General features: G+C 35.3%; 1 protein-coding gene across 6 annotated transcripts in view; it reads left to right on the forward strand.

Annotated features, from left to right (window-relative positions):
• The window catches only part of MAPK10 (mitogen-activated protein kinase 10), a 338,212-nt gene that overhangs the window by 266,336 nt on the left and 57,053 nt on the right, over window positions 1–14,823 (forward strand). For 3 of the 6 annotated variants that reach the window (XM_024764172.1, XM_024764176.1, XM_024764174.1), the window contains one exon: window positions 1,872–1,943. The exons of the other annotated variants lie outside the window; for them this stretch is intronic. In XM_024764172.1, the coding sequence (XP_024619940.1) occupies window positions 1,872–1,943 (72 nt within the window). The remainder of the gene's footprint in view (window positions 1–1,871; window positions 1,944–14,823) is intronic. 6 annotated transcript variants of the gene reach the window in all.

The raw sequence follows: 14,823 nt of genomic DNA on the forward strand, positions 1-14,823 counted from the left end.
AACTAACATTTATTGAGAACTTACTATGTACCAGGCAATGTGGAAGGCTCTTTACCAGGCATAATCCTTTTACATCTTAAAAAATGTTTACATGATAAATACTGTCTATCATCCACATTTTAGAGGATGAAAAGAGAGATGAAGTAACTTGGCCAAGGTTATACAATTAGAAAGCAATGGAGTTGGTTCTGCAGCAGAAAAAAATGAGTTTCTGTCAGAAATAACATAGAAGAGATTTTTTTTGCATTAAATAAAAAATAGAAATAGAAGTTTTCTAACTAGCAGGTAGGTTTGTGGCAGAAATAGCCTCTTCCAAATGTTTGAATGGATGCAGGCAAGAGAAAACTTGCTTATTGAGTTTATAGCTGTATATTTTTTACCTATCTCTCCTACAATATCTATAAAAAATAGATACATGGTAAATAACAAGTTAGACTGGTCACTTTGGACAGTATGATAAGAATATTTGCAATTCAAAAGCAAATACCATTTCAGAGATTTTTTTTCCCCCTTTAATCAAGTTACAATACCAACCTCTTGTGAGGCAGATATTATCTGGAATTACAAATGCATTAATAATAAAGGGATGCACAACTGTTTGCTCTATCTTTCCCTGATATTTTTGCATGTCACTTGCTTTCCTAAAATGGAAGCAAAACTAATTTGCTTCTCTGGGTATGCTTATCACCTTCAAAGGTGTAACCATTTCTTTGAAGTGATCACTCTGTTTAGATGTTAAGTCAAACTTTGGAAACTTTGAGTTTAACCTGACTGAGATTTTCACACTGGAAAGAATCTTATGAGGAATTCTGCAAGGTTACTGTCAAATTACAAGATGTAATTTGAAGACTAACTGGAGAAAAATTACAGTGTGCTGCTGCTATCCTAATGCCTTTCCCTATTTGTTCCCCCTCAACTTCCCTTATTCTTCTAGGTTATTTTCCCCCATAAGAATGACCTATCTTTCTTTCTGAGTTTTAATAGGAACACGTGAGTAACCGAGTATAGTTAAAGATTTCACTTTCTTGCTTCCCCATTTTGCCCCTTCCTGAGTATCCTCTACCCTAGCTTCCTGGTTTTAAGTTCTGGATGATAACTGGCAATAGCAGAGAGACCACTGTAATTTCACCTTGAATTCCAGGTTTCTTTTGACTCACAGTCTCAGAAGAAGTGTCACCTCTTTAAGTCATGTTGTTCATTTCATGTCAAACCACCTTGTTTTGATAGCCAGCATTTCTTACCATTATAAAGCAACCGTGCTTATGAGGATAAGACAAGGCTTCCAGTTTAGAAGCATGCTCCTTTGATGGGAGTCAATGAAACTGAACCAGCATATTCCAAACACTCATTCTTGGACTGGCATTTCACTTCTGGAAATTTATTCATATTTATAAATAAGAGTAAGTGTGTTTTATAAAAGAAACCCTTTCTTCTGAGGTTGCTGGCAGCTCAGCTTTTCTTTCTTTTTTTTCTCCAAATATAGTATACAAAAGAATGAAAGAAAAGCCAATTTGCATGTTTCCCATATTAACACAATCTAAAATAATTTACAATACAAATCAGTAGGATTCTAGCAGATGAATGCAAATGAGACCTTTTAAATCAGAAACTAAATTAATCATTGAATTATAATTGCAAAATAATATTATCATACATTAGGTGGCATTGAGTGGCATTGTTACATAGCAGAAAGGGTCCTGACATTCTTGTGTTCTTCCCATCCACTGTTTTAAAGCACTGTAAGATTGGCCTCTTATCCAGTCAGCAAAAGGTCAGACTGTTGCTCCATGGCATGGGTAGGCAAGTGTTTTCATTTATTTGCTGTTCTATTCCTGTCTTCTTGTTTATCTTCATTTCATTTTTGTTTTCAGTTGACATGTGGTCAGTAGGGTGCATCATGGGAGAAATGATAAAAGGTGCAGTGCTGTTTCCTGGCACTGATCGTATCCTTCTTAGCAGCCAGTGGTCTCTATGGGTATCATTCTCAATCAATTCCTTTTGGTGTCCAAAACAATACTGATGATGGTATATTCTCACTGCCATTAGAGGGATTCTGGAGACTCCAACGTCAAATGTTTACCAGCTGGCATTATGGTAGGGTAACCTTGTCTCCTAGCAAGATCTTATGTGGATAATACAGTATCAAATATGGAACATTCAACATGCTATCAAAAGGTCTGCCTTAATTTAGTCCTATGAAATTAATGACAGTGATATACTCTTTACTGTCTTTTGTTGTAGATGTTTTAAAATTAAATTATATTCATAGCTAGATAATAAATGACAAAATCTTTTAGTTTAAAACTAAATATTTGTGCTTTTATATCATAAAAATATTCACTTGGCATGGAAATCTTTTATCAGTTAGATTTATGTGTACTCACAAATGTAATAGGTTTATTATTAACATATAATCAGAGAGCATTCATACGAATTTCATTTTTAAATTGATCTTCTAAAATTATTTTTCTCATTTAATTTCTAGGAATAATAGCTCCATTCCTGCTGTTATTTTCTCCACATTATTAGCAAGTACAATAATTAAAACCTCATTAATAATAATGATTATATGAAATATCTGAAGAGACCAAATTTACAGCACTTGAATAAGTAAAAGTGATCCTCTCTTAAACAGCTAATAATTAGGAATTAAAGATTCTAGAGGCTCTGCAGTATTAAAAAGATATGGATAATGTGATTTAGTGTACGGGTTTATAATAACTTATTTTCTTTAGTTAGTTAAGTATCCTCCTACGTGTAGTCATTTATGAAAATATTATATCCTCACCATACTAAAGATAAAATGATCATTACTTAAATGATAATTCAAAAACAAAATCAAGCCTATAGTAATGGTGTTTTAAAATATAAAGTAAATCTAATTACTAATATTATAACCTAATCATATTATAATTAGCCATTTGCTCTGAGGATTAATATATCACATATATATAGTTGCATACGTATATTCTCTATATGTATTAAAGGACCAACTTCCAAAATGACTGAGTTAGGCACTCAGTTTTTGTAGAATAAAAATCTTAACCTGAAATGTTTTGTTTAGTTAAAAATAAAGCTGCACTACTTTTAATTCTATTCTTACTAAAAACTTTTGTCTAGTTTCATATATGACACACATTTATTTCTAAAAAAATTATGTCTATATTGCAGTATTGTCTCCTACATATGCATTTTACTAAGTAGCATCTATAAATTTGCCACATTCATGTTTATGCTCTTTAAAAATATGTTGGTGTGACAAAAACTAAATTCCTCCAGATTTTAAACAAACAGTATTTCTTTGATTCCCAATGAATTATAAACTTGAGTTTGGCCTTTGAACATGAACATGAAACAGTTCTTAAGTTTTGGCTAATTTTAGACATTTGATAAAAATAGACTCAATCTGCTAACTCTGTACTCTGATTTTTCAGAAGTTCATTATGCTTGAATAATTGATGACTGAAATGAATTATTTGCCACCTATAAATTAAAATGATTGATTTTCATTACTTTTCCTTCATTTTCTGTTAAAGAAAATCAAATCAGATTTCCACAACTGAGTTATTAAGTACGGATTAACATTTCTTAGAATCTATTTTTTGGAAGAAGTTGCTTGGTTATCATTTCTTAACTTGGGTGTCAAAATCCCTTATAAGTAAGCCTTTGGGTTGCTGCTAATGTTAAAAAGTCTCATATTAGATGTCTTTTCAATACTTGAGCTTGATATTTTTATATTGGGTCATTTCTGGAGCATTTGTGTAAGGATACATTTGTAAATTTTTTGAAGGGCAAATGGGAATTATTTTCTAAAGCGTCTTCTCTCATTGTAAGATGTGGTCTTTTCATGATTTCAAACATGTAGGTAAGTTTAAATCAGTACTTTTCAAGCAAGCAAATTATGAACACTGAGTATCATAACATTAAGTTCTTAAAATGCAAGACATTACTTATTTTTTAAAAATTCCCTATTATTAAATATGACTTTTCTAAAAGTGGCAATAAAATCATTTATAAATCTATTAGATATATAATATGTATAGTATACATCTGTACAATATATCATAGGGAGTCATATTATTTTTAATCAATATATCCTTATTTATATGAAGACATTCTCAAAATAAATGATTGATAAAAGTCCTTGCAATATGAGCTATGCATATATTCTTAATATATAAAATAACAGCAAAACTTGAAATATTAATAAGGTCTTATACCCTTTATCTTTTATGCCTAAACAAATTCAACACAGTATTTTTAGCATTGAGAAATTGATACCCCAAAACAGTTCATTTATATACTACTTTCTTAAGAGATGTATTTTAAGATACATACTAATTGAATTTTATTCAAATTAAATGTGTTTAACTTTCTGCAGAAGAGTCAGAATTCAACTATTGAGATACTTTTCTATTGGGATATTTCCTAATGAATTTCACCCTGGCAGACAATTTTACTTTAAAAATTACAAAATATTTTATATTACACAAGTGAATTAATATTAAATTCACAGCTTTTGAAGAAGATCAATAAAATGAACGAACATATACTACCACTCAGGTTAAAAAGTAGAACATTACCAATACCTTTGAATTATTTTGTGTGCTCCTCCTCAATTATATCCTTTCTCTTCCTCAGAGGACACCACAGTCCTAAAGACATGTTTTTACAATGTCCTTGACTTTCCTTACATTTTTACCACATGCATATTTAACCCTAAGCAACATACTATTTAGTTTTATCTGTTTTACATATTGTACTATCATTATTTTGTGACTTGCTTTTATTTAAGTTAATATTATACTTTTAAGATTTATCCATGTTGATGCATCAGAAATAGTTCATTCATTTTCATTACTGTATAGTATTCCAGTCTATGAATATTCTACAATAAATCCATTCTCCTATAAATAGACTTTGGAATATATTAAGTTTTTGGTTTTGCTTTCATAAACAATGAATATATGTCTCCTGGAGCACATGGACAATGTTCTTTATGATAAATGCATGGCCTCATAAGTGTGCACATATTAAACTTGACTATGTAACATCAGATTGATTTCCAGAGTAAAAGTATATAAACGTAACTGTCTACTCAACATCCTTACCAACTCTTGATATTTGTCAGATTTGTTTTTAAATTCATTAGCAATCTCTTGGGTATAAAATTCTATTTCATTGGAGCTTTTATTACATTTTCTTTACAAGCATCTTTCCCTATTTATTGGCCATAAGTATTTCCCCCTTGGTAATATGTTTAAAAGTTTTTTAAAACAATTTTTTTCTATTGTATTTTAAAAAACACATTAGTAGAAGTTCTTTATTTATTCCAGTACCTAATCTTTGTCCATTTTATGTGTTGCAAATATCTTCTCCCTATATTTAGATTATTTTCCCATTTTATTGTACAGTGATTTTGGAATTTGGCAATCTGTTTTTATTTTATTTTTTTATAGTTCATGTATTTTTATGTCTTGTTAAAGAATCCTTTGATGCCTTTATATTCTCTTGTAATTTTACTGTGGATGTTTTAAAGTTTAATCTCTTATATTTAAGCCTTTAGTTCACTTGGAAATGATTTTTGTGTATGATGTGAAAGAGGGATTTCAGTTCCATTTACTGGCTAACTTATTATTTCTTCATTGACCTATAAGTTTTCACATTTTGGGGGAAGGGGTATTAGATTCTGGGCTCTATATTCTGTTCCACTGGCTTGTTTGTCTATCTCTATACCACTACTAAGTTTCTGCTTTATAACAAAGTGAATCAGTTATACATATACATATGTCCCCATAACTCTTCCCTCTTGCATCTCCCTCCCTCCCACCCTCCTTATCCCAGCCCTCTAGGTGATCACAAAGCACCGAGCTGATCTCCCTATGCTATGCGGCTGCTTCCTACTAGCTTTTTATTTTACATTTGGTAGTGTAGATATGTCCATGCCGCTCTCTCACTTTGTCCCAGCTTAACCTTCCTCCTACCTGTATCCTCAAGTCCATTCTCTAGTAGGTCTGTGTCTTTATTCCAGTCTTGCCCCTAGGTTCTTCATGACCCTTTTTTTTAGATTCCATATACGTGTGTTAGCCTACGGTACTTATTTTTCTCTTTCTGACTTACTTCACTCTGTATGACAGTCTCCAGGTCCATCCACCTCACTACAAATAACTCAATTTCGTTTCTTTTTATGGCTGAGTAATATTGCATTGTATATATGGGCCACATCTTTATCCATTCATCTCTTGATGGACACTTAAGTTGTTTCCATGTCCTGGATACTGGAAATAGAGCTGCAATGAACATTTTGGTACATGACTATTTTTGAATTATGGTTCCCTCAGGGTATATGCCCACTAGTGGGATTGCTGGGTCGTATGGTAGTTCTATTTGTAGTTTTTTAAGGAACCTCCATACTGTTCTCCATAGTGGCTATAACAATTTACATTCCCACCAACAGTGCAAGAGGGTTCCCTTTTCTCCACACCCTCTTCAGCATTTATTGTTTGTGGATATTTTGATGATGGCCATTCTGACTGGTGTGAGATGATATCTCATTGTAGTTTTGATTTGCATTTCTCTAATGATTAATGATGTTGAGTATTCTTTCATGTGTTTGTTAGCAATCTGTATATCCTCTTTGGAGAAATGTCTATTTAGGTCTTCTGCCCATTTTTGGATTGGGTTGTTTGTTTTTTGATATTGAGCTGCATGAGCTGCTTGTAAATTTTGGAGATTAATCCTTTGTCAGTTGCTTCATTTGCAAATATTTTCTCCCATTCTGAGGGCTGTCTTTTCATCTTGTTTATGGTTTCCTTTGCTGTGCAAAAGCTTTGAAGTTTCATTAGGTCCCATTTGCATATTTTTGTTTTTATTTCCATTTCTCTAGGAGGTGGGTCAAAAAGGATCTTGCTGTGATTTATGTCATAGAATGTTCTACCAATGTTTTCATCTAAGAGTTTGATAGTGTCTGGCCTTACATTTAGGTCTTTAATCTATATTGAGTTTATTTTTGTCTATGGAGTTAGGGAGTGTTCTACTTTCATTCTTTTACATGTAGCTGTCCAGTTTTCCCAGCACCATTTATTGAAGAGTCTGTCCTTTCTCCACTGCATATTCTTGCCTCCTTTATCAAAGATAATGTTGCAGTGGTGAATGGAAGTGTTTTCTTGAATTCACTTTCAGATTTTTTATCATTAGTGTATAGGAATGCCAGAGATTTCTGTGCATTAATTTTGTATCCTGCTACTTTACCAAATTCATTGATTAGCTCTAGTAGTTTTCTGGTAGCATCTTTAGGATTCTCTATGTATAGTATCATGTCATCTGCAAACAGTGACAGCTTTACTTCTTCTTTTCCGATTTGGATTCCTTTTATTTCCTTTTCTTCTCTGATTGCTGTGGCTAAAACTTCCAAAACTATGTTGAATAAGAGTGGTGAGAGTGGGCAACCTTGTCTTGTTCCTGATCTTAGTGGAAATGCTTTCAGTTTTTCACCATTGAGGATGATGTTTGCTGTGGGCTTGTCATATATGGCCTTTATTATGTTGAGGAAAGTTCCCTCTATGCCTACTTTCTGGAGGGTTTTTATCATAAATGGGTGTTGAATTTTGTCGAAAGCTTTCTCTGCATCTATTGAGATGATCATATGGTTTTTCTCCTTCAATTTGTTAATATGGTTTATCACATTGATTGATTTGCGTATATTGAAGAATCCTTGCATTCCTGGAATAAACCCCACTTGATTGTGGTGTGTGATCATTTTAATGTGCTGTTGGAATCTGTTTGCTAGTATTTTGTTGGGGATTTTTGCATCTATGTTCACCAGTGATATTGGCCTATAGTTATCTTTCTTTGTGACATCCTTGTCTGGTTTTTGTATCAGGGTGATGGTGGCCTCGTAGAATGAGTTTGGGAGTGTTCCTTCCTCTGCTATATTTTGGATGAGTTTGAGAAGGATAGGTGTTAGCTCTTCTCTAAATGTTTGATAGAATTCGCATGTGAAATTATCTGGTCCTGGGCTTTTGTTTGTTGGAAGAATTTTAATCACAGTTTCAATTTCAGTGCTTGTGATTGGTCTGTTCATATTTTCTATTTCTTCCTGATTCAGTCTTGGCAGGTTGTGCATTTCTAAGAATTTGTCCAGTTCTTCCAGGTTATCCATTTTTTTTGGCATAGAGTTGCTTGTAGTAATCTCTCATGATCTTTTGTATTTCTGCGGTGTCAGTTACTACTTCTCCTGTTTCCTTTCTAATTCTATTGATTTGTGTCTTCTCCCTTTTTTTTCTTGATGAGTCTGGCTAATGGTTTATCAATTTTGTTTATCTTCTCAAAGAACCAGCTTTTAGTTTTATTTATCTTTGCTATCGTTTCCTTTTGTTGGAAGATTTTTAATCACACTTTCAATTTCAGTGCTTGTGATTGGTCTGTTCAGATTTTCCTTTTCTTCCTGGTTCAGTCTCAGAACGTTGTACTTTTCTAAGAATTTGTCCATTTTGTCCAGGTTGTCCATTTTATTGGCAAAGAGTTCTTGTAGGAATCTCTCATGATCCTTTGTATTTCTGCAGTGTCAGTTGTTACTTCTCTTTTTTCATTTCTAATTCTATTGATTTGATTCTTCTCCCATTTCTTCTTGATGAGTCTGGCTAATGGTTTATCAATTTTGTTTATTTTTTCAAAGGACAAGCTTTTAGTTTTATTGATCTTTGCTATTGTTTCCTCCATTTCCTTTTCCTTTATTTCCGATCTGATCTTTATGCTTTCTTTCCTTCTGCTAACTTTGGGGGGGGGGTTTGTTCTTCTTTCTCTAATTGCTTTAGGTGTAAGCTTACATTGTACATTTGAGATGTTTCTTGTTTCTTAAGGTAGGATTATATTGCTCTAAACTTCCCCCTTAGAACTGCTTTAGCTGCATCCCACAGGTTTTGGATCATCGTGTTTTCATTGTCCTTTTTTTCTAGGTATTTTTTGATTTCCTTTTGATTTCTTCAGTGATCTCTTGGTTATAAAGTAGTGTATTGTTTAGCCTCCATGTGTTTGTAATTTTTTACAGATATTTTCCTGTAATTGATATCTAGTCTCATAGCATAGTGGTCGAAAAAGGTACTTGATATGAATTCAATTTTCTTAAATTTGCCAAGGCTTTATTTATGGTAGATATGATCTATCCTGGAGAATGTTCCTTGAGAAGAATGTGTATTCTGTTGTTTTTGGATAGAATGTCCTATAAATATCAATTAAGTCCTTTTTGTTTAATGTATCATTTAAAGTTTGTGTTTCCTTATTTATTTTCATTCTGGATGACCTGTCCATTGTTGAAAGTGGGGTGTTAATGTTCCCTACTATTATTGTGTTACTGTCTATTTCCCCTTTGATGGCTGTTAGTATTTGCCGTATGTATTGAGGTTCTCCTCTTTTGGGTGTATAAATATTTACAATTGTTATATCTTCTTCTTGGATTGATGCCTTGATCATTATGTAGTGTCCTTCTTTGTCTCTTGTAATAATCTTTGTTTTAAAGTCTATTTTGTTTCATATGAGAATTGCTATGCCAGCTTTCTTTTGATTTCCATTTGCGTAGAATATCTGTTTCCACCCCCTCACTTTCAGTCTGTATGTGTCCCTAGATCTGAAGTGGGTCTCTTGTAGACAGCATATATACAGGTCTTGTTTTTATATTCATTTAGCCAGTCTATGTCTTTTGGTAGGAACATTTAATCTATTTACATTTAAGGTAATTATCGATATGTATGTTCCTATTACCGTTTTCTTAATTGTTTTGGGCTTGTTATTGTAGTTCTTTTCCTTCTCTTGTGTTTCCTGCCTAGAGAAGTTCCTTTAGCATTTGTTGTAAAGCTGGTTTGGTGGTGCTGAATTCTCTCAGCTTTTGCTTGTCTTTAAAGGTTTTAATTTCTCCATCAAACCTGAATGAGATCCTTGCTGGGTAGAGTAATCTTGTTTGTAGGTTTTTCTCCTCCATCATTTTAAATATGTCCTGCCACTCCTTTCTGACTTGCAGAGTTTCTGCTGAACGATCAGCTGTTAACCTTATGGGGATTCCCTTGTGTGTTATTTGTTGTTTTTACCTTGCTGCTTTTAATATGTGTTCTTTGTATTTAAGTTTTGATAGTTCGATTAATATGTGTCTTGGCATGTTTCTACTTGGATTTAACCTGTATGGGACTCTCTGTGCTTCCTGGTCTTGATTAACTATTTCCTTTCCCATGTTAGGGAAGTGTTCAACTATAATCTCTTCAAATATTTTCTCAGTCCCTTTCTTTTTCTCTTCTTCTTCTGGGACCCCTATAATTCGAATGTTGGTGCATTTAATGTTGTCCCAGAGATCTCTAAGACTGTCTTCAATTTTTTTCATTCTTTTTTCTTTATTCTCTCTGCTGTAGTTATTTCCACTATTTTATCTTCCAGGTCACTTATCCGTTCTTCTGCTATTGATTCCTTCTAGAGAATTTTTAATTTCAATTATTGTGTTGTTCATCACTTCTTGTCTGCTCTTTAGTTCTTCTAGGTCCTTGTTAAATGTTTCTTGTATTTTTTCCATTCTATTTCCAAGATTTTGGATATCTTTAGTTTTATTACTGTGAATTCTTTTTCAGGTAGATTGCCTATTTCCTCTTCCTTTGTTAGGTCTGGTCTGTTTTTGCCTTGCTCCTTCATCTGCTGTGTGTTTTTTTGTCTTCTCATTTTGCTTAACTTACTGTGTTTAGGGTCTCCTTTTTGCACGTTGCACGTTCGTAGTTCCTGTTGTTTTTGGTGTCTGTTCCCAGTGGCTAAGGTTGGTTCAGCGTGTTGTGTAGGCTTTCTGGTGGAGGCGGCTAGTGCCTGTTTTCTGGTGGATGAGGCTGGATCTTGTCTCTCTGGTGGGCAGGTCCACGTCTTGTGGTGTGTTTTGGGGTGTCTGTGGCCTTCATATGATTCTAGGCAACCTCTGTGCTAAAGGATGGGGCTGTGTTCCTGTCTTGCTAGTTATTTGGCATAGGGTGTCCTGCACTGTAGCTTGCTGGTCGTTGAGTGGAGCTGGGTCTTTGCATTGAGATGGAGATCTCTGGGAGATTTTCGCTGTTTGATATTACGTGGAGCTGGGACGTTTCTTGTGGACCAGTGTCCTGAACTTGGCTCTCCCACCTCAGAGGCACAGCCCTGACACCTGGCTGGTGCACCAAGAGCCTGTCATCCATGTGGCTCAGAATAAAAGGGAGAAAAAGAAGAAAGAAAGACAGATGAAGATAAAATAAAATATTTATTAAAATAAAAGAGAATTATTTAAAAAATAATTTTTAAGTAGTTTAAAAAAAAGAAGAAAGAAAGTAAGAAGAGAGCAACCAAACCAAAAAACAAATCCACCCATGATAACAAGTGCTAAAAATTATACTAAAAAAAAAAAAACTGACGACAGAACCCTAGGACAAATGGTAAAAGCAAAGCTATACAGAGAAAATCACACAGAGAAGCATACACATACACACAAAAAGAGAAAAAGGGGGAAAATATATATATCATTGCTCCCAAAATCCACCTCCTCAATTTGGGATGATTCATTTTCTCTTCAGATATTCCACACATACAGGGTACATCAAGTTGATTGTGGATATTTAATCCGCTGCTCCTGAGGCTGCTGGGAGAAATTTCCCTTTCTCTTCTTTGTTCACACAGCTCCTGGGGTTCAGCTTTGGATTTGGCCCTGCCTCTGCATGTAGGTCGTCTGAGGGCATCTGTTCTTCGCTCAGACAGGACGGGGTTAAAGAAGCAGCTGATTTGGGGGCTCTGGCTCACTCAGGCCCAGTGGGAGGGAGGGGTACGGATGCGGGACAAGCCTGCAGTGGCAGAGTCTGGGGTGACATTGCACCAGCCTGAGGTGCGCCGTGTGTTCTCTGGGGAAGTTGTCCCTGGATCACAGGACCCTGGCAGTGGCGGGCTTCACGGGCTCCCGGGAGAGGAGGTGTGGATGGTGATGTGTGCTTGCACACAGGCTTCTTGGTGGTGCCAGCAGCAGCCTTAGCGACTCATGCCCATCTCTGGGGTCCGCGCTGATAGCCGCGGCTCACACCCGTCTCTGGAGCTCCTTTAAGCAGTGCTCTTAATCCCTTCTCTTCGTGCACCAAGAAACAAAGAGGAAATAAGTCTCTTGCCTCTTCGGCAGTTCCAGACCTTTTCTCAGACTCCCTCCCAGCTAGCTGTGGCGCACTTGCCCCCTTCAGGCTGTGTTCACGCCACCAAACCCTGTCCTCTCCCTGGGATCTGACCTCCGAAGCCCGAGCCTCAGCTCCCAGCCCCCGCCCGCCCTGGCAGGTGAGCAGACAAGCCTCTCGGGCTGGTGAGTGCTGGTCGGCACCGATCCTCTGCGGGAATCTCTCCACGTTGCCTTCCGCACCCCTGTTGCTGCACTCTCCTCCGTGGCTCCGAAGCTTCCCCCCTCCGCCACCCACAGTCTCCACCCACGAAGGGGCTTCTAGCGTGTGGAAACCTCTCCTCCTTCACAGCTCGCTCCCACTGGTGCGGGTCCTGTCCCTATTCTTTTGTCTCTGTTTATTCTTTTTTCTTTTGCCCTACCCAGGTACGTGGGGAGTTTCTTGCCTTTGGGGAAGTATGAGGTCTTCTGCCAGCGTTCAGTAGGTGCTCTGTAGGAGCTGTTCCACATGTAGATGTATTTCTGATGCATTTGTGGAGAGGAAGGTGACCTCCACGTCTTACTCTTCCGCCATGTTGAAGCTCCTCCTACCCTTTCTTAATGAATACAGATGTACATTATACACATATCAGGTAGGGTAAATATCTGACTTCTTTGTCATCTTCAGAAGTAGCTTAGTGTTTAATGAACTGTTGCTCTTCCTCAAATATTTTAGATTGGCTTGCTAACTTCTGTAAAATGATCCCTATTGGTATTTATATTGGAATTGTATTGAAACTGTATTTCAATTTGTGGAGAATTGCTGTTTTAATTCAGACAATTTTTATCCTTCTGCTGAACGCGCAAGAATCTTAGCATATGTTCATAATTTAGATCATTACTATACCAATTTACATATGCTCTCTATGCCCAGTATTTTAATTCTCTTCTTTTAGCCTCATAAATTGACAATATTATCATTGGATTGCATACAGGTAGAGTTTGTTTAGATTCATCCTTCTGATTATCATTTTCTTGGTTTATCACTATTTCTTGCAATTCGGCCCTTTACTTTGAGATTATTTTCTTTCCTTCTGAAGTACATCCTTTAATGGGAGTCTTTGACAATAAAACTCTGTTTTTTGATTGGTGTTCCCTTACTTGAATGAGAGCTTTGTTGGATATAGAATTTTAGATTGACAGCTATTTCTTCCAACATTTTAGAAGTGTTATTCCACTGGCTTTTTGTTTTCAATATTACTGGTGAATAATTAGCTGTCAGTGTGATAGTCATCTTTGGACATAGTCTGTCCTTTTTCTTGGTCTTTGGTTATCTGCTCTTTCTCTCCTATGTGACTAGGTTTGGATTTCTTTTTATTTATCTCTTGGGATTCACTGTGTTGTCTGAATTCCAGCCTATCTCCAGTTCCTGGAATTTCTCAGCTTTTGTTGCTTTGAATACCTTCTCTCCACTATTCTTCACATTATCTCCATGAAAAAACTGTAATTGGACATAAAGTAGACATTCAATTATTCAGCAAATATTTTTGAGCACTTACTATGTGCTTATATCTACAGATATGTAAGTAAACAAACTGATGAAAATCCTTGTCATCATGAAATTTAAAATAGAAGGCACAATATATTAGAAGGTGATAACAGCTAAAGGATAAGAGGGATCAAAGTGCTAGGATGGGGGGGGGTTGTCTCCTTCCTTTTTGAGTTGAAACATAAAAAGTTTTATCAAGTATGCCTCATATAGCATTTTCTTTTTACCTCATATAAACTTCATTGTCCCCTCTTAACCTTTTTCTTATATAGTGTTATACCCAGAAACGGATGTAATCTTTCAGGGAGGGTCTCACAGAGCAGAGTACAGAGTCACCAAAACTCCCGTTAAATAGCATTCTGTAATTCTTTTAGTGTTTGGAGCTGTTTGTATGAGCTCCTTTGTTTAAAGTCATTTTAATTACCAATTTTAAAAGACCTTGATATTTTTCATCTACATAATACAGAGGTCAATTTAAATGATCTCTAAGACCTCTTCCAGTTTCAAAATACAGGCAGAGTCAGATCTGGCTTTTGTGAGGCCAGAATATCATGCAATTGGAGGCATGTTTTATGTAAAAAAATATTAATATTACAAAACTAGGCACAGAGTTTTGCAAGGGACCTGTACAAATGAGTGGCCCCAAAGATTAACCTTCAATAGCTTAATGAAAATTCTACATTGTGACACGTATTAATGTATATTAGATTTGCTTATATGTGAAATATCTCTCCATTTTTTGCTTTTAAGTAAATATAGATTACAATAATAAATAGATTTATAAGATGAAATCGTTTATACTGAGATGCATGTACATCATGCTTCAAATATCAGCCTTTGGATATTTCATGTCCCACGGTATTCCATGAGCAATCTGCTGCCAGTGAACAAATAGCCTTTAACTCAAATTGTCAGCTTTGAGTTTTTCAATGTGTTTTGGCTTGTAATATTTCCTCTTCCTGTGCTCATTTATAATGAAAACAGACATTAGTTACAATTGTGCATTAAGTCACTTATTTATATTTCATATTACTAGAATTTGAGGGGGACTTTTGAGAGGAAAATGACATTTTCAAATAAAAAAGAGTAAAAATATTTTTAAAGTAACAAAACAACTCAAGAAATAACCATGAAAATCTGAATCCAGATCTAT

The sequence above is a fragment of the Neophocaena asiaeorientalis genome, unplaced genomic scaffold (genome assembly GCF_003031525.2).
Source record: "Neophocaena asiaeorientalis asiaeorientalis breed wild unplaced genomic scaffold, Neophocaena_asiaeorientalis_V1.1 scaffold296, whole genome shotgun sequence".
NCBI lineage: Eukaryota > Metazoa > Chordata > Mammalia > Artiodactyla > Phocoenidae > Neophocaena > Neophocaena asiaeorientalis.